The sequence below is a fragment of the Eschrichtius robustus genome, chromosome 3 (genome assembly GCF_028021215.1).
Source record: "Eschrichtius robustus isolate mEscRob2 chromosome 3, mEscRob2.pri, whole genome shotgun sequence".
In the NCBI taxonomy this organism is placed as follows: domain Eukaryota; kingdom Metazoa; phylum Chordata; class Mammalia; order Artiodactyla; family Eschrichtiidae; genus Eschrichtius; species Eschrichtius robustus.
Window position 1 is genome coordinate 125,436,113 of NC_090826.1, and position 19,881 is coordinate 125,455,993.

The 19,881-nt window shown below is 50.7% G+C and overlaps 1 protein-coding gene across 1 annotated transcript in view; it reads left to right on the plus strand.

Moving 5' to 3' along the window:
• Positions 1-19,881, plus strand: part of RCSD1 (RCSD domain containing 1) — a 65,337-nt gene that overhangs the window by 35,426 nt on the left and 10,030 nt on the right. The window contains exons 2-5 of the mRNA XM_068538358.1: positions 10,481-10,582; positions 11,740-11,829; positions 16,173-16,244; positions 19,624-19,827. Of these exons, the coding sequence (XP_068394459.1) occupies positions 10,481-10,582; positions 11,740-11,829; positions 16,173-16,244; positions 19,624-19,827 (468 nt within the window). The remainder of the gene's footprint in view (positions 1-10,480; positions 10,583-11,739; positions 11,830-16,172; positions 16,245-19,623; positions 19,828-19,881) is intronic.

Sequence of the window (19,881 nt, forward strand, 5' to 3'; positions counted from 1 at the left end):
TCCCTTCTCTCGCCACCTCTTGCCTCTCTCTTCCCAGCCATGCTCTCCCCGGGGCTCACCATCTCTGTGGATGGCACCCCTGTCCACCCAGCAGACAGAGCCAGAAACCTGGGCAGCGTCTTGGCTCCTCCCTGCACCTAGCTGGTCAGTCACCACTTCCAGTCAATCCTTCTCCTAAGTTGCTTTTTTTTTTTTTTTTTTTTAATTAATTAATTTATTTATTTATGGCTGCGTTGGGTCTTCGTTGCTGCGCGGGCTTTCTCTAGTTGCAGCGAGCAGGGGCTGCTCTTCGTCGCGGTGCGCGGGCTTCTCACTTGCGGTGGCGTCTCTTGTTGCGGAGCACAGGCTCTAAGCACATGGGCTTCAGAAGTTGTGGCCCGCGGGCTCAGTAGTTGTGGCTCACGGGCTCTAGAGCACAGGCTCAGTAGTTGTGGCACATGGGCTCAGTTGCTCCTCGGCATGTGGGATATTCCCGGACCAGGGCTCCAACCCGTGTCCCCGGCATTGGCAGGTGGATTGTTAACCACTGCGCCACCAGGGAAGCCCCTAAGTTGCTTTTGAGTCCTAGTAATGTTCTTCATTCCCATGGACCCTACCCCAGTTCAGGCCACCATTCTGTCTAGTCTCACAGACTCCAGAGATCTACAGAGTGTTGGCTCCAACCCTATGTCTAAGCCATCCTTAAGATAGTTACTAATTCCCAGATGGACTTATCTGCTCATGGTCACCCTTGGTCCCAGTTTTCTGCCTCTACTGGGTCCTTGTTCTCCATTCTCCTATAAGCCTAGTAGACCTAAACACCCTGGGAATCCCTGGCATGTGTAGGGCTCATTAATATCTACTGAATGGTCGAATCAATAACCTCTTCGTGCTGAAGGCATTCCTTTACCAATGGTGAGCCATAGACACTTTTGATTCTCACAGTACCCCTTTCAAAAGCACCCACAAATAAAAAGCTTCTGCTTTCAGTAGAACTTCCACTGAAGATTTGCAGATTGCAGGAGGTGATCATAATGATACGACACAGCTAACAATTGTAAATCAGTGACCAGAGGTTCCTGTTCATCAAAACCCTTTTGGCCACCCCATCATCAGAGGTTTCTTTCATAGTGGCCATTTCCCCCACAAGTGGCTGACCCTGTCCACTCCTCAGGGTCTCAGCTGCCCCGTCCCCTCCTGTTGTCCTCTACACTCTTCTTCCCAGCTCCCTTGGCAGATCCGGACCCAACAGGAGGCTCCGCTCAGTGAAAGGACTTTTGGGGGCCAGGATCCACCCTCCGTACGAGGCAGTAGAAGGGACTCCCCTGGCGGTTCAGTGGTTAAGACTCCGTAGGCGGCAGTGGGTTGTCAATTTGCTCATTTTTTTACCTTTCATGACAACAGCAGTGGCCTCTGAACTGGTCTCCCCACCCCCACTGCAGCCAAAGGGACCATCAAAATAAATCCAGTGGTTTTACTCTTTTGCTAAAATCCCTCCAATGACTTTGCATGGCCCTAAGAACAGGGTCCCAGCTTAGAGGGCCCTGCCTGCTCTGGCCTCTGTTTCCTCTGCAGCCTCATCTTGCCCCTCATGCCGCACGCCCTGTACCAGGCTTAGGGACTTCTAGTAGTTCCCTGAGATGCCCCTGGCCTTGCAACCTTCACGTGCAGCTCCCTCAGCGGGAGAGTGACCAACTCTGCCCACCCTTCAAGCTTGGCCAGGTTGGTGGTTCCTCCTGGAAGCCCTCCTGGATGCCTCTGGCCAGGTTGGGTGCCCCTGCTGTGCTTTTCAGCCTGTCCTTCTCCAGTCACAGCATCCTGAACTCAATGTCACCTCCCTCTGCTTCTCCTCGGGGAGGCCTCCTTTGACATGGCACCTAGCAGTAATCACGTACTACACATGCACTTGCTTATTTGTTCACAGCCTGTCTGTCCCCTGGAACTTGAGCTCCAGTGGGAGTGGGGACTCTCTCTCCTTTAGCACTACCTCCCCAGAGCTCAGAGCCCTTAGTGGGTGCTCAGCAGTACTTGCTGACTGCTTTAGTTTCCTATGGCCAGTGCAACAAATGACCACAAACTTTGCAGCTGAAATAACATAAATTTATTATCTTACAGTTCCGGAGGTCAGAAGTTCAAAACAGATCTCACTGGGACTAAAATCAAGGTGTTAGCAGGGCTGCCTTTCTTCTAGAGGCTCAGGGGGAGAGACTGCTTCCTTGCCTTTTCCAGCTTCTAGAGGCTGCCTGCATTCTGGCTCATGGCCTCTTTCTCCATCTTCAAAGCCAGCGATAGTGGGTCAAGTCTTTCTCACATCCCACCACTCTGACGCTGACTCCTTTGCCATCCTCTCCCACTTTTAAGAAACCTTTGGATTGCATGGGGCCCACTTGGATAATCCAGCATAATCTCCCTATTTTAAGGTCAGCTGATTAGCAAACTTAATTCCACCTGTACCCTTACTTCCCCTTTGCCATGTAACCTAACATATCCACAGGTTCCAGGATTCAGATGTGGACATCTTTGGGGGCTATTATTCTGCCTTCCACACTGGCTGACCCATCATACTTTAAATACTTGCTTAATTGCCCCTGTTCCCCAGTAGGCCGTAAACTCAGGGGTGCAGACAGTATCCATTCCTGCCCATCTCTGGGTACCTCTCCTCCAGTGTGCTATCATTCACTGCGTCCTTAGAGCCTCACAACTATCCCAGGAGGAAGGCAAGGCAGGTGCTGTTCCCATTGTACCGATGAGGAAGCTGAGGCCTCACTAGCCCATGTGACTTGACCAAGGTGGCACGAGAAAGGGCTCCAAGTCCATGCTCAGGACTTAGCCAGCGTCCTTACCGGCAATTCAGTTCCCTGAATTAGGTGGCAGGAGAGCATAAAAAATAATAGCAATAACCATAATCAGACGAAGAAGGAAGAAGAGAGATGGAAGCGTAGAGGAGAAGGAAGAGGGGACATGACCTAGGTCATGACCCTAAAAGCCATAAAATTAAACTTAGCTTTATTATTTTTTTAATTGCTAGTTAGTACGCACATCAGTTTCTCTGGGCTGGTCTGAGAGCTCAGGAATGGAGTGTCTGTTAAGTGCCTGTTAAGTGTAGCCCACCAGTGGCTGACTCGTGACGGCCCACTCCTGAGCTAAGAGTGGCAGGAAGCAGCAGGGAGCACAACCTAGCCAGCTGGGGCTCCCTCTGGGAGACCTGTGCCCCAGAGAGAATGGAAGGGCAAGGGTAGACTAGATGAGACCCTGGGCATCCCTTGGTGTATTCTCCCCATTTTACAAATAGAAACTGAGGCACAAACAAGTTAGGCAACTTGTCCAAGGCCACAGAACGAGTATATGCAGAGGCTGGCTTTGAACCCAGGCAGTCTGGCTCGAAGCCTGAGCTCTGTGCTCTCCTGCCCCAAATACAGCACCATAACCCCATCATCTGTGCACTACGCCTGGCACAGACAGGGCTGATTCTGAATCTTGTGGGGACTCTGGGGATATTGGCTACCTCCTGCTGGCCATGGGAGAAAGGTGGTGCAGCCTCCAGACTACAGGGGACATGTTGCAATTTGGGTTGGGGCAAAGGCTGACGGATGTTAATAATCTCATGTACCAACAAGAATCCTGAGGCTCAGAAATGTCCACCCCAGTATACGTCAGAGCCAAGACTGAAACCCAGATCTGATTCTGAATTAGCTGTTCTTTCCACTCCGGTCATATCGTCCCCGTGCACCCACAACCCCATCAGACTCAAAATAAATTTTTATCCTTACGCTTACACAACAGTTAACAGGTTTCACAGAGAAATTTCACATACGTTATCTCTGAGATTTCACTGATAAGGTCCTACACTACCATGACATTCAGAGTGAACATCTCCCTCCCATTTCTCTGTTGTCCCTGCTGTTACCTGGGGATGTACCTGGACGCTAACCCCGCCTGTGCCACCGCTACCAAACCCGCTGACGCCACCTGGCTGGCCGGCCGGGCATCTGAGACTGTGGGCTACCCTGCTTCTAAAACCACCGAAGCGGTCAGGCCGGCGTCCAGTGACTGAGGGCTGCTGAACCCTGTCCAGGCCACTGGGCTGCAGCACCACGTCCGGGGAGGGAGTGGGAAGCACTGGAGGTCCCACGGAGGGACACTGTACCCGGGGCATGGCCCTGGATCCGTTGTGTGAGCAGAGCATCCTACCTGGGTTTTTCCCTGGGAGAGAATCGCAGAGGCCAAGGACCTGCCATTTTCAGATTCTTAAAGCCGACAAGTGGGTAGGTAGGGGATATTTGGGACCTTTTTGGTCTTATGTGAAATAGTCGATCGGCGTTCACGTGTACCTGTTTCTCTTCTGCCTTGTCTAGTTGTCGTTCTTCTTTTTCACCTCCTCTCCACGCCACCACCCCCACTCCCCCAATCACTGCTATCCCAGTGCCTCCTGCAGTGTCTACAGATGCTCAAGAAGTGACGAATACATGACCCAACAGCACAGATGCAGGACACGAGGTTTATTCCTTCCCGTGGCATTCCAGGGTTTCATCCTCTATCATCTAAGCCAAAGAACTCTTCTGGCCTTGACCCATCCTGGCGGCAATCTGCACCGAAATGTCTGTAAGGCTCCCACTGGGACAACAGGAGCGGTCCTCTCACCTTTGTGAGTGAAAGGCAGCTCAGTGCTAATAAGGAGACACGGCTAATAAGGAGTTCGGTCTTTGGACCTCTCCCCTTCCCTGTTCTATATTTCCTGGTTTTATACCGTCCTGTGACTTCAAATACTATCTCTATCTAGTGACTCTCAAAGTTTTGTTTCCAGCCTGGACACCTCCCCTGAACTCAAGACTTGGGTATATATTCAACTCCCTCCACTGCATCTCAACGTGGATGTCTAATAGACATTTTAAACGTTCATGACCAAGAAAGAAAGAGCTGTTCAGTCCCCATATACCCTCACCCACATCTCTCTCTCCAACAAGCCTTCCCCGACGCAGGAAAAAATACCCCCATGCATCCTGTTGTCCACGTCAAACATCTGGGAGTCATCCTTGATTGCCCTATTTCCCTTACTTCCCACGCCCAGTGCATCAGTAATTCCTAGCTGTCCTACCTCCACATCCACCCCCTCTCACCATCTGCTGCTACAAGCCTGGTCCACTCCACCATCGCTGCTCAGCTGGAGCACCGCCAGAACCGTCCTCCTGGTCTCTCTGCTTCCACTCTCATCCATCCTCCACAGACAGCCTTTTGATGTGTAGCTCAGGCCACATCCCTCCTCGAAACCCTCCAGATGAATAAAATACAAACTGCTGATTTCCCCCTTCCGGAACGAGTGTTGTTCATTTCACTTCCTAAAATAAAATAAAAAACCTAAAGAAAAAGAAAAAAACCAAACTGCTTGCCATGGTCCTCGGGGCCTCACGCAGTGGGCCCCAGACTGCTTCTCATCCTTTGTCTCTCCTCTTCTCTCCTGGATGCAACAGGTCCCTGCCACACCTCTCTTTTTCTCTGTCCCTTAGCCTTTGTTCCTCTCTGTGCTTTCTGCTCAGAACAGTTTTCTTCCCATCTTTTCCCCAGCTGGAATTCAACTCACATGACCCCTTCGCAGAGATGTCTGCCCGTACCCCCATAGATAAAGTGCCCTATTTCCTCTTTTTCATGGCGTTTAACACGCTATCTTACTTGTTTATCTGCCTCTGTGTTTACTGTTTGCTACCCTTGCTGGAGTAGCAACTCCTTAAGGGCAAGAACTCTGTCTTGTTCACTGCTTTACCGCAGGGCCTAGGACAACAATGTTCACTGATGAGAGACTGAATAAGATGACTCTTGCAGTGAAAGTCAAGAGTTAATATAGCATGTCCGTGTGGAAAGAGATCTTCGGAATCCAGATAACGCTGGTGCTGCACTTACTAACTTGAAGAGTGAGTTAGCAACTCTGGGCCATTTTCTGTTCTAGAAGAGGTGTTGTGAGAGTGGTAGAAAATGTATCAAGTGCTGTAAGGACAGTGCCTCCCCGATAGCAGCTGCTCTAAGTAGGTAGGTAAGTCAAACGGGCCAACCTGGTTCCTAGTCCATTGTCCTTTCCATCGTCCCCGGGTGGTAATGGTTAAACACTGGGGGGAATTGAAGAGTTAAGGGTAAGGTAAGTGTAAAGGAAGACCCTGGAATCATTGTGGCATCCCAAAGAGGCTGTCTGTTGTTCCTTTTCAAATGATGGTTTAAGTATGGTTATATTGGAAGGGGGTCAGTGGTCTTAAAATCCACTACAGTTCTAGAAGAGCAAAGAAGCAAGCATACCTTATACTTTGAGGCTCTGGCTTGTCTTGCCTGTCTCTGGTGAGCAAGACAGTCTTCCTTTTAGCTAAGAGCAGGGGTTCCTCGGCCCCCAGGCAGAGCCCTCTCACTGCTTCTCCCCCAAGCTATAGATGAGGAGGCCTCCCCTGGTGCCTTGTTTCCCTGACCCGTGGCCCTGAGACTGGTAGATACTTAGACCTTGGACCAAGGAGGAGGATGGAGAGACAGGGGCAGAGCCAGGGAGGCACGTAGAGCCCGGTTTAGGCCTGTGCACAAAGGTTCCACCATGTGGGTGGTCAGCAGCGTCCAAATGGTATTTACTCAGCATGGCAACAGTGAGGGCGAAGTTCCCTGCTGTCCAGACACAGGGGCTCCTCAGTTCTCAGAAGAAAGTCCCATAGAAACAGAAAATAAACACCAGAGGTGATTTTCTTCTGGCCTCGGCAAAGTCACAGGAACCACAGGAGTGGTTTCCAAGCTTGCTGGCAGAGCCAGGCTGGAACGGTGGCAGTGAGGGCTTGGTAAGCGAGATCTGGGCCCAGGAAGATGGAATGGGGTCAGGGGGACTGCAATCTGTAAAGACGAGGGTCAACTAAAGCAGGACGCAAAGGGGGATGAGTTCAGAAAACAGATTTAAGATGTGGAAACTGGCCCCAAGAAGAAAGGACCAGCTGAGGTCAAAACAGTGACCAAGACCCGGAATGTGGATGCAGGCGAGAGAGGGGTGAGTTTAGGGTATCAGTGACTCTGGGAGCAGGTGCCCAGGCCCTGACATCACAACCGGGTTGGATGGGGGGAGGGGAAGAAAGCACCCTTCGAGGAGAACTTTCTGTGTTCCCGGCTCTATGTTCAACACTTAATGGACATCTTTGGAACAGAGAAAGAACTCTAAGTCCCAGAGAGGTTGAGGTGGGGGCCGGGTTCCCAGGAAAGTTGGGGACTAGGCAGGGACATTGAAGTCATTCTCAGATCTAAGAACAGTCAAGGTAGGAGCAAGACCTTACCAAACCAGCCTCAGGGCTGAGACAGAGAGAGAGAGAAAGACAGAGAACACATGCAAGCGAGCTACGGGAGGAGACTCTCACCTGCCTGGGGCCAAGGTGGTGTGATGTTGAACCACCGGAGGAGGTCAGTAGTGGTACCTGCTAGAATTGCAAGGCAGAAATCCAGGCAAAGCCTCAAACAGGCTGAGCCACGGTGCCTGTCCATGCCCAAAGCCATGCTTCTTCTGCTGTACCTGCGTAACCCAGTGGCTTATTATAGTTTCACTATTTATATATCGCTTTACAGTTTTCAAAGCACCTTCACAAATTAGGATACTTAACTGATGTCCATTGCTGGATTATCAGGCGGTGGGAGTCAAGTGTTTCACAGATTATTCTGTCTGGCTTCTCCTCTGTGACTCTGGCTAAGCTACTTGCCCTCTCTGGGCTTCGATGTGCCCAACTGAGAGGAGGCAACAATCAGTCATTCTTCTGCAACATAGGATAAGAAGCATCTGGAGAGGTGCTGGTAGTGAGCGGATTTGCCAGGCTTCAGCAAGCTCTGGAGTCCATAGACATTCTAAAGAAAACCCATTCACTGGGCTCCAGGAAGACAAATTCAGACGTATTATGATTTTTCCTTCAACCCAGCTTTTAAGCCCTAAATGCTTCCAGAAGCCTTGTCGTTCTCTCGCCCCTTGCCAAGCCTGGTTTTGAGACAGGGAAGTTAGGGAGGAGTTTCTGATTCCTGTACGGCTCTATTTTTATCTGGAATGTATCTTCCTGCACCGCCAGTGATTGGCGCCTTCGGGGCCGAGGGTAAAGTACACTGTCAGCAGGACCCGAGCAGTATATAGCAACGGACAGAGAGACTGAGCTGTTATGGGGGCGGGAAGTTAGACCAGATGGACAAACTGATGGGCCCAGCATCTTTGCCAAGAGCAGCTCAATTAATTAATCACGAGGACAAGATGTTCGCCTGTGACCACGCCCAGCGTGACACATGTAGGGCACTAATCAGAGCGGGCGCTGGGCTCCCCGCGCGCCCCAGCGCTGTCGGGAGCTCTGGCATCTTGAAGAGAGGTGAATCCTTTTGCATCTTTATGTGAAATCAGCATCTGATGTTTAGGCCGGAATGAGAATAAACTTGACTTACAGCAGGAAACAGTAAAGAGGGACCAGTCTTTTCCTCCAGAGCAGCCTGTTCGCAGATCCGAAGGTCCGTGGCCGCAGCAGTTCTTTCCTGTCTCTAAGCAAAGCCCCCTTCACAAAGCTTGGCCCCCACGTAACTTCACGCGAGGCGGTGGGGGGCGGCCGTGCGCGCCTCCCCTGCTCCAGGGGCAGCGTCACGGTGTGACCAGCGACGTTTCCTTTGGAGGGAGCACCCAAGTAAGAAAGCTTGGAGACACTTTTAGCGCGAAAAGGAGGGCCTAGGAAGTGTGAGTGAGTGTGTGTGTGTGTGTGTGTGTGTGGTGTACAGGGATACAAGCTTGCAGCTGGAGTGGAGCATGCTTGGTCTTTGTAGGCCATGAGCCCCGTGGAAAGACAGAAATGGACTTTCTCGGGCAAACTGCTACCCAGATCCTCCCAGTTTCAGGCTAGACGTGAGCAGAGGGAGTGGAGATGGAGTTTGCGGTCTGTGTACGAAATGCCATCATCATGGTCACCAAAAACCAAAGCCGAATGTCTCTGAGACTGGACATTTAAAAAACATTATTAAAACCGTGTGGTTCCATAGGCCGCATGTAACAAGGCAGAAGTGAGGGGGCCGTTTCCAGTGCTTACTGACTCACCGTATGAGTCTTGGCGACAAATGGCACATGGGAGTGAACAGTGGCCAGGGTACATCTTGGCCTCTTCAGGGGGCCTAGAGGCACCTTGGGGGAGGGAAGGCCACAGGAAACCAATGGTTGCATTGGTGGTAGAGCAGGGGCATGGTAACCAGCTGGTAACCAGTTTGCAGAAAGCTCACAGCAAAAAGGAACAGAACGTAAAAGGGGTGAGCGAGCCTCTCTCAGTGAGGACACTGTAGAGAACAGTAATGCAATATGCAAATCCCTATAACTGAAGTCATCGCAGGGTTCTTGGAAGGAAGGACCCCGTTGCCCGTAGTAATAGTAACCCTTCTAAAGCTCTTATTATGTCCTAGGCCTTGTCCCCACACTTTAGATGTATAGTCAATCATTTAATCCACAGAACAGCCTTGTGAGTGATGTGCTACTGTTATCCCTGTCAAGGTACAGAAAGGTAAAATCATTTGCCCAAGGTCACTGAGCTAGGGAGATGGAGCGACTCAGCGGTCAAATCCAGATAGTCTGGTTCTCATCGCCATGCTACTTGACTCTCGTGTTATTTGAATATTTTCTGAACATTTCTATGCCCAAGGCACTCAATTAAGTAGGGGAAACAAGACACAAAAATACTTGTCAAAAGTTCAATCAAGGGGCTTCCCTGGTGGCACAGAGGTTAAGAATCCACCTGCCAATGCAGGGGACACGGGTTCGAGCCCTCATCCAAGAAGATCCCACATGCCGCAGAGCAACTAAGCCCGTGCGCCACAACTACTGAGCCTGCGCTCTAGAGCGACAACTACGGAGCCCGCGTGCCCTAGAGCCCATGCTCTGCAACAAGAGAAGCCACCGCAATGAGAAGCCCGCGCACCACAACGAAGAGTAGCCTCCGCTGGCCGCAACTAGAGAAAGCCCGCGCGCAGCAACGAAGACCCGACGCAGCCAAAATAAATAAATAAATAAAAGTTCAATCAAAGACGTCTGCTCATCCCATTAGATGCACTTACAGGCCCCTCTCTCCAGTGCATTTTGCCAGCCTACAGTTTTCGAAGCCTCATGTGACAACGGGAAGACGCTGTCACCGATAGAGCCCTCTCCGGGCTGGGTCTCCGTGGGATGAGGAACCCGGCTTTGTCCTGCCTCCCAGATCCCTGGGTGCTCCAACCTCCACCCCCAGGGCAGCACCAAGTTTTATTCCTTTCCAGATCCCCAGCGCCACACCCAGGGCCAAGGACACTATAAACATTCACTAAATGCAGTTGACTGAAGGGGGTTTTTTAAGTCTTTGAATGCAGGAGTCAATTGCAAAACGCTGAGAAAAGACCTCACTGTCGCCGCGTCCCCGCTTGCGGCCGCATAGCCAGCACCTCGTGTGGCACCCGGTGCCGATGCTCAGCAGTGCCGAGTGCATATTTGCTGGTTAACTTCGGCTTCCCCTTGGTTTGCCAGGAGAGGCCGGCAGAGACCAACGCCAATGTGGACGACTCGGCGCCCCCCTCGGTGGCCCAGCTGGCCGGGCGATTCAGGGAGCAGGCAGCCGCCGCAAAGGAGGTGAGTCAGGAGGCTTCAGAGCCCCTCTCCTGGGAGGGGGCTGGAGGAAGGGGAAGTCTGGGTCAGGCCCAGAGGAGAGGGAGGGAGGAGGCCTGGTAATTACCAAATTAGGAAGAGAAGGCAGAGAGGGGTCTCTCTGAATGTGAGGAATGTCGCCATGCTGCTGGGCCTGGGCAGGACCGTTCCCCACCAGAGTGAGGCTTACGCTCTGGCCAGGAGGGCTGAGAGCTGAAAGCCCTGCTGTTAGAGACGGGGGTCTGGAACCCGGGGCTTGTCCACCTCAGTCGTCCACTGATAGAGACTTAGATCTTGCCCAGCTGTGCCAGGCCTGGACTGCTTCAGAATAAAGAAGTCCCCACACCAGGCTCCTCCCCGGAGCATAGAAAGCTTAGGAATCCGGAGCAAGGGTGGATTACAAAAGGAGAATTGGGAAGAAAGAGAAGACGGAAAGGGAAGCACATTCAGATAGGAAGCCAGGGATCAGGAAGGAAAGGGATCCGGTGACCAGTGGATTCTAGAATCCTGCTGGAGAGGACAGTGTCAAATGGGGCATTGCAGCATTGGAGAGATTTGGGCTAGATTTTCTTGAGTCCTACAGCCTGAGGAGCTCCTTAGAAGTGAAATGAGGGACGGGAACCCCAGTGTGGGGGGAGGTTTATCGTGGCCCCTTGGGACAAACGAGAGTGTAATTGTCGTGCTTTTTTAGGTACGTTGTTCTGCGTTTTTATTTTCCCATCTGAATAATCGGTCGATAATTTCAGACACAATAGGAATGTCATAAAGGGTGAAGGAGATAGTATTGATCTAAGGTGCTGGCAAGTGCTTAGAAGCTGGGTGTGGGTGTCACTGTGAGATGTTGCTTCAGGCAGGCCAGTGAATCACGAGTAAAAGCGGCTGCTCCGGCAGGAAGGGACTGGGAGAGTCTGAAAATGACTAGAGAGCCTGAAAGTCAGAATGGGTAGACGGTTCACTAGAATGAACTTATAAAGTTAATGGGCAGGCTCAAAGACATGCAATCCCTCCCTTCATTCTTTTCTCCACCAGACATCCCTAAACATTCCTAAAACCAGTTTCTACTTCCTTCCTCTTCCTCCCTGTTGCCTGATTAGCTCTCTCTCTTTTTCTCTCTGTGTGTCTGTCTGTCGCCCTCCCTCTAGACACCAGCCAGTAAACCAACAAGAAGGAAACCGCCCTGCTCCCTCTCTCTGTTCCCTCCCAGGGTAGAGCTGGGCCAGAATGGTGAAGAGGTAAGTGCTGCTGTTGCTGGGGGCTCAGAGGATGCTGGTTATGGATTTTCTTTCTCCTTTCTGTAGGAAGAGGCATGCAATTCACACTTTTAGACTTGAAACCTGTGCAGGGAATTTCTCCATTTCAGATTCAGGGGTGACTCTCCTTAACGCTTCCTGAATCCTTTACTTTGAAAACGAGGTCCCTTCCTACTCCCTCTTACTGAGCCTCCTTTATGGTTTTCAAGGACAGGAGCACTGTTTTTCAAGCCTGAGCATTTCAGCCAAGAGAATGGGTCCATAGAGTATTACCACACCAGATTCAGGAGTCATGAAAGTCATGTTTGACTCCCAGGTCTGACTGATACGATCTTCCATGTATGCAAGGCATCTGGAAAGAGGGCTGCACTCACATAAAGCAGAACTGCAGTGTGAGAGAGTCGCGGGTTTCTGTGGTATCTTGAAAAGGCTGCCTATTGTTCTGGATCACTGAAAGAGAACCAGAGCACACAGGAGGCCTCATTGCCCTCAGATATAAATAGCCAATGTTACCAACATAATAAAGGCTCTGGTATCATAGATCATAGCCAGCAATGGATTCCCGGCCTGCATGTTCACCTACCCTTATTTATCTAATTGTAGCTGTAAGAGCAACTTGTCCACACCCTCCCAGGAAACCATGAACCTTCACTGTGGTCGTGGTCCCCGCCAGAAATGGATTAGCACGTTCTCTTGTCCGGCCTGGGAGGCCAACCCCAAAATAGAGCAGCAAGCCAAAGACAGTCCAATTCCCACATCCCAACTGTGATACCTCTTTCCCCCGCTTCCTTTTTTGGGGGCCAACATCCTGACGACAGACATTGGATAGCCATGTGGACTTGGGCAAGGCCCTTGGTGTCTACATTTTCTCATTTATAAAGTGAAACATTTGGAGTCGATCAACGGTTTTCAAACCTTTTTGTCAACCCAAGGCATATAAGCAGAAGCCCATCAGATAAAGCAGAAACTCAGAACTGCTCTCAACCAAGTGGGAAGGGGGTGGGGCCCCCCATATGCTCTGAGAATACTCCCCCCCAAAACTGGACAGGGGTCTTCTGGGATGAGAAGGCCCCAAGAAGCCCAGTTTAAAAAACACTACATTTTTGTTGGGGTCTCCTCAGGTGCTGACATCATGATTCTGACCCCATCTTCGTGGGGTCATCAGCCAGCATTCCAACCAAAGCCATACCAACAACTTCTCTTTACTGAGGGTGAACTTCTCCTGTGACCTTCACCCTGAGGGCTTGGAGCCTGTGTTAGGCAATCGGCTGAGGCCGTGGCCACTAGGTGCCTACCGTGAGGCTGCCCCCTGATGACCTGGACTCAGCCCCAGAGAAGTCACTGCACTGCGCCTGCTTCCTTTTTTGTAAAATGGGACAAGAACACTAACCCGACATGATGGGGGCCGGGTGGGGACTTTTATCCCCTGGATAAAAGTCCTGGAGAGTCTGAAAAGGACTAGAGAGCCTGAAAGTCAGAATGGGTAGACAGTTATCCCCTGGATAAAAGTGGAGGGAGGGCTTCCCTGGTGACGCAGTGGTTGAGAATCTGCCTGCCAATTCAGGGGACACGGGTTCGAGCCCTGGTCTGGGAAGATCCCACATGCCACGGAGCAACTGGGCCCGTGAGCCACAACTACTGAGCCTGTGCGTCTGGAGCCTGTGCTCCGCAACAAGAGAGGCCGCGACAGTGAGAGGCCCGCGCACCGCGATGAAGAGCGGCCCCCGCTCGCCGCAACTAGAGAAAGCCCTCGCACAGAAACGAAGACCCAACACAGCCATAAATAAATAAAATAAATAAATAATTTAAAAAAAAAAGTGGAGGGAGTTCAGCAGCTCTGGGAGAAATACGTTTACATGTTCCATCCCATGGGGCACCACCAGCAGCTAAATGGCATGTAATAGCCAAGGGCTGGATGAATGGGAGGGTGGATTTAAGAGGGAAGGTCCTGCGTGGAGTGACAGGCTGCTTGCACGTAGGAAGGACGTTGCTTCCAGAGACCAGTGACTTTTTGTCACAAGCTTGAAATTCACATAAAAATAAAATGAGCAGCCGGCTCTGTCTGGCTGGGTTAGAAGATTGTGGAGGCTGCTGCCCACAGTTCTCCTTCTGGACTCCCATGGCACAGCCTGCAGGAGCCCTAGAGCCGGGAGCCTTGGGGGCCTGGGAAGGCCCCAGTCAGGCTACCCCTCGGTTCCCAGTGCACAGTGCCAGAGAGGGTCTTCCCATCCCTTCTTCATCCCTGCCCCCTCCCTTTGCCTGCACAGGCCTGAGATGGTGGAGCCAGGAGTTGCCCCTCTCTGGAGGACCCACCCAAAAGAGTGTTTAATGTGGCCACTGAGCCTGCCTTGCCTGCCCACAACAGGGCTGGAAAACAGTTCCATCTGAAAAATCTGGTCATTATTCTAGACATTATAGGAATGTCATATATGGACATATATACATACATACAGAGAGATGTCAGGCTGACTTTTCTCCACCAACAGTATGAGCGGCGGCCGCTTGTTGAACAGTAAAGAGCTGCTTGTTAAACAGTAAGGGAAATACTGCCACCTGCAGCCGTTCCCAGGAATGGCATCGGCGGCTCTTTCGGATTCTTCCTGCTTTGCAGTTCAGTTCAAATCAACAAGGATTTTGTAGGGCATGAGCTGGGTTCCCGGCACTGTCCTATGGTGAAGGGGCTGTGCTTATTGAATTTTCACTCTCTTCAGAAGATACTAGTCAGTTGCGGAAGAGAATAAAGTATTACATAAAGTGAGCTTTGTCAGCACAATTGTTGCTGCAGTTCCTAAACAGTATCTTCAGAAACCCGGCCTCATCTGAACTTTCACTGTAAAGCCCAGAAATTAAGGACAACTGAGTTTGGGCTGGAAGCTGTTTGTTCTCACGGTGGACGCAAGGCTCCTTGAAAGACTGACGGCTCTGGAAATACGTCTGACGGTGTAAACTCATGGAGCCAGAGGCACCTGAGAGCTGGAGGAGGCCTTAGAATCGTTTATTCCAACCCACCCACCTGCCTGGGTCTTGGCTGGGGAGGCCGAGGCCGGGGCAGCCATCTAGCTCCTGTCAAAGCCGGAGTTAGCAGGGGCTGGGGAAGGGAGCTCCTGAGTCCCAGCCAGTGGCTGCCCCACGCTCCAGCACCTCCCCCTGCAATGCTGGGCCTTAAAAAGGTCACAGGGAGTTCAGATGAGTGAGTCTGTCTCCTTCCATCACTAAAATACAATCATCTCACTCAATGACTATCTCAGAGTATTTATAAGAAATTGTGTTATTCTTCTTATGATTCAAGTAAATTAGCACATGGGTGCGAGGAGCAGGGTCCCCAAACTATAGGAAGATCTGCTCTGGTCTCTGTCCGACATCGTGGAAGTCATCTTTTTCTTCATCATCATCATCATCATCACTGTCAACATTCCTACCTGTTGAGGATCAATATAGCTGTGGAACTAGAATCAAGTTGTAGGGACTTTACACAAAACGGGAAGGAGTCAATCTTTTTAGATAATATAAAATCCAAAGCCAGGCAAGATTCCTGACATACATTCATCACAAAAGTATCCCAACTAACAGAACATATATATGTGTGTGTGTGTGTGTGTGTGTGTGTGTGTGTGTGTGTGTGTATACACACGTATATTCACATATATATATCTCAGACATTGACCACTTTCAGAGGGCAGGCGCTCAATCATATTCATTTTTATGTAACCAACACAATGCCTGGAATGTAGGGGATACTCAATAAATGTCTGTTTAATCAAAATGAATAGTCAGTGTTTTGGAATATGATAATTTATAAACAACACTATTGGTGGGGTTTTCCAAAATATTATTAGTTTAAGGGAAGAATTTCAAGTATACCTCCGTCAGGTTTCACTCCAGCTCTGTGGTTTCTTATGCTGATGACAAACAGAATGGATGATCACTGTGCCCTTTCTCTTTGAAATCCCCTCCAATTGTTGGCTCACGTTGCTGAAGGTCATGAGGTGAAGACCTTGCCCCCCTCAGACACAGTCTGTTCCCTCATAACGACCATGAAGGCATTCTTCCTGGAACAGGAGGCCGCCTGTGTTTCAGACGTCCTGCCTGCTCTGATCCATAGACTCAAGTGGTCTTGTTAGTGGTAGGGTGAGGGAGAGGGGAACGGGAGTCTGCCACGCCCAGGACCTGAGGAGGTAAGTGAGCTCCTGAAGCTAAGTGATGAAGTGGTAAAACCAACTTTTTCTTCTCCTCTTATTCCAACTGTGGCTTCTGGGCTTCAGCCAGAACCCCCCACCTCCCTTCACCTCACTCATTTGCTTGTTCTGGTCCATTTGCTTTTATAGAAGTCACCGCCCAATGCAAACCACCCTCCTAAAGTCAAGGTGAAGAGCTCGCCTCTGATCGAGAAGCTCCAGGTAAGTTCAGAATCATTACCTAACGCTACCTCCTATCCAACCCCCTCTCTTGTCCAACATTTGCATGTCTTTGGGGCTCCTAAGGTAGTCCCAGATGTCACCTGGACAGCTGACCTCTGATAACCAGCTAGTGATCAAATTGCGCTGAAGGATGAGGAGCTCTACCTGGGGGCAAAATGCTAAAATAAGGACCCTATCAAACATGAGCTCGTATCATTAGCACCTAATGGAGATTGAGGATAATCAGATGCCTCAAGAGTCTTATGGGAAAGGATGTTATACACAAGAAACACTCCAAGAATAGCCAAGTCCTTTCCAAGGCCTGAATGCAGCCACAAACCATTTCAGCTTTACACAGGGCTGAAATTCAGCTGCTAGTCATTACACCACTAAGGCCAAGTTCATTGTTTGGAAAGTATTCCATCCTACCTCACCACCTTGTACATCCAGAGCCCTCACCACTGTGCCCACAGTGGGGCTGGCTTTCCTGGGAGTGTAAACGAAGTATATGACACTGCACTTGATCTCACAATCTTGTTGGGGAGACAAGATTTTCACACATGGTACAATAAAAGACATATAGGAGAGTAAATACCAGAGATCTAAATTGTGGGTTAACTATCCGACTCCTACTGCTCTAGACCAGGACTTCTAAACCTCGGCATTATTTGAGCTGGTAAATTTTGTTGCAGGGGCTGCCTTGTACACTGCAAGATGCTTTAGCAGCATCCTTGGTCCCTAGCCACTAGATGCCAGCAGCACTCTTCAGTAAACTGTGACAAAGAAAAATGTCCCTAGGCATTGCCTAATGTCTCCTGGAGACAAAATCATCCCCCTGCCCCCTACCCCAGCTGAGAACCACTGCGGTAAAATTTTAGAGCGAGAAGACAGTCAAGTGGGCAGGAGTAATTAACAGATGCTTTAGGAAATACCTATTTCCTGAGTCCGTCCTTAAGAATAGTGGCTGGAGAGGAGGGAGGAAGGTACTCCTGGTGTGGGGACAGCATGCGCTAAAGCACAGAGGAGGGACAGGCATGATGTATCTGGGTGGGGCCTGTAGAAGATGGTCCAGCGTTCACCGCAGTCTCTGTGCAGTCACCCAGGAGAACAGCAAGGCTCTCCTGCACTGGCTCCTCCCCTCTGGGTCCAACTAATAAAATTGGCTCGTCTACCTCGTTCTGAAGCCATTGTTAGGGGTGTGTCAAGACAAGTAGCCACAGCCTCTGCAGTTCCCAGCTACGTGAGAGACCAGGGATTTGGCCCCCAGCCTGATTTGGGGTTAAGGGAAGCATCTCTGGTTTGGGTTATGAGCCTACCTCATGGCTGGGGTGGGGGGAAGTCTCCCCTGAAGTTTAATTCATACTGAGAAGCCCTGATCCCACCCCAGCTGCAGGGAGGGAGTGGGCGGCCCATCGCTGTAGGAGGCTGCAGGGCTCCCATATACATAACAGGGATCTCTCGGAAGGGACCCCAGAACTCAGACATTCCCTCCTAGCAGCCATCCAAAGGGTGTAGCCGAGGACCCCTACCTCTGTCTCCCGGCAGCCTACCACAGACCTCATCCAAGTGCCAGAAGTTAGTTTGCAAATGCTGTGTACTTAGTCCTCAGCAAATGCTGAGTCTTGGTCAGACTACCCTGCAGTCAAGACTGCCCTGCAGTCTTGGTCTTATTCCCCTTTCTAGTCATTAATAAGCCTCTTTGGGAAACATCGCAACCTGAGAATGAGGTTTTAATCTCTAATGGTTTAATCTCATGAAGAATGTCAGCGACAGTATATAATTTGGCCAAATCCCATAGGAACCTTACTTTGTTGGAAATACGTGGGGAAAGAACTAAGAAATGCATCATCAGCTTCATTTTTCTTCTAAGTATTCTATTGGATGAGTTAGGAACTATGATTTTTCTTCACTAGAATAGTCCATAATTCAAAGTTCAAGTTTTCCGCTGGCTAGCAAGACCCATTTTATTTGCAAGCAGTCTTACAGAGGGAATGTCCCAGCTTGACCCTGAGAGGGCAGGAAGACCTCCTTTAATGCCCAGTTAATATCCCCTCTGCCATGAAGCCCTCTGGGCCATGCCAGCACACCAACTCCCACAGCCTCTGTGGTCCAAACCTGTCCCTTTGTACCTGCAACATGCTGCTTTTAGACATGGCGTGGGCTCACACTGTTGCTATTTAACTTTTATATTTTTAATTGGGCAATGACACAATCTTGTCTATATTATAAATTCTTTCTTAAAATCACAATTGAAATACTAACATCGTCCTAAACATGTGTAATGTTCTATACTGTGCAAGTCCTAAAGTACATGTCGGAGTTCTCCAAGATGACAGAGCCTCGGCTGGCAGGAGGGTGGCACAGAAGGGAGTCTGGAGGGAAAGGGTGTGAGTCGGGTAGTGGCAGGAGAGAGTAATGGGACCAGATCATAAAAGACTCTAAAGGTCAGGCTCAGTCGATGGGACAAATAAAGACTCCGAGACACAGAAAGCCTACTGGACTCGCTGTAGGTCACACAGCTATTAAGTGAAAGAGGCAATACCTGGAGTTGGGTGTGTCTCCGTGGAGAGCATCCTCTGCCCCTCAAGCCTGGTCCCTTCCCTTGGAGGCCTTGCTGCTGGCCCTCCTGCTCTGGAGGATGCAACTGCGCAATGATTTGGAAACGCAGAGGTCAGAGCAGGAGGAGCGAGAGCCCCTAGGTGGCGCTAGAGGACCCAAGGCGCTCACGTTCAGTCCCTCCGTAGACCTCTGCACCACCACCTTCTCTGAGGCAGTCGGAGAGATCTGGGACCACCGCCTCCTCCCCCACCAAACTCATGACGCCCTCAGGCCTCGGTTACCTTTGGGTAACCCCTCCCCTTTGCTTGTCCTCAGGGTTCATTTTGGTCTGGTTGCACCTGCACTGCGATGCTGCAAGTAGGGTCACACACTGGCATCTGCTCTGCTGGCTCCCCCCTGGAAAGGCGTGGTGGCCTGCTGTGTCCACCACTGTGGTCTACCGAGAGAGACCCTGTACTTGGAGACTGAGGGACAAACAGACCTGGCTTGAATCCCAGGGCAGATTCCCTAAACACTTCGCTAATTTGTGCCATGAGAACAAAACTGAACATGTAGGGTGGTTGTAGAGAGGAAAACTGCGCATGCCCAGCAAGGAGTAGGCATCCAGTAAGCGGTAACTGCTCTTGACTCTGATGAGAAAGATGGTAAAGGGCGCTGACAGCATGAGATCCTGGTGCCTGCAGGTGCTGGCAGTGGCTATTCTGGCCTCTTTGTCTATAAATCAGGACTGTTCCAATGCATTTTTGCTGGATCAAATCAGTGCTTCCTGGGCATTATGGAAGGCAGCCTGGGTTTGAAATTCCTCATCTTTTCTCTACAGGCCAATTTAGTCTTTGATCCAGCGGCCCTGCTGCCTGGGGCCTCACCCAAGAGTCCTGGGCTCAAGGCCATGGTGTCACCGTTTCACAGCCCGCCTTCTACCCCCAGCAGCCCTGGCGTGCGGTCTCGGGCCAGCGAGCCAGAGGAGGTGCCCGTCAGCTTTGACCAGCCTCCTGAAGGCAGTCATCTGCCCTCTTACAATAAGGTAATATCTTGATCCTAAGTACTGTGGTGTGTCTGTGGAAATGCGGGCACTGGG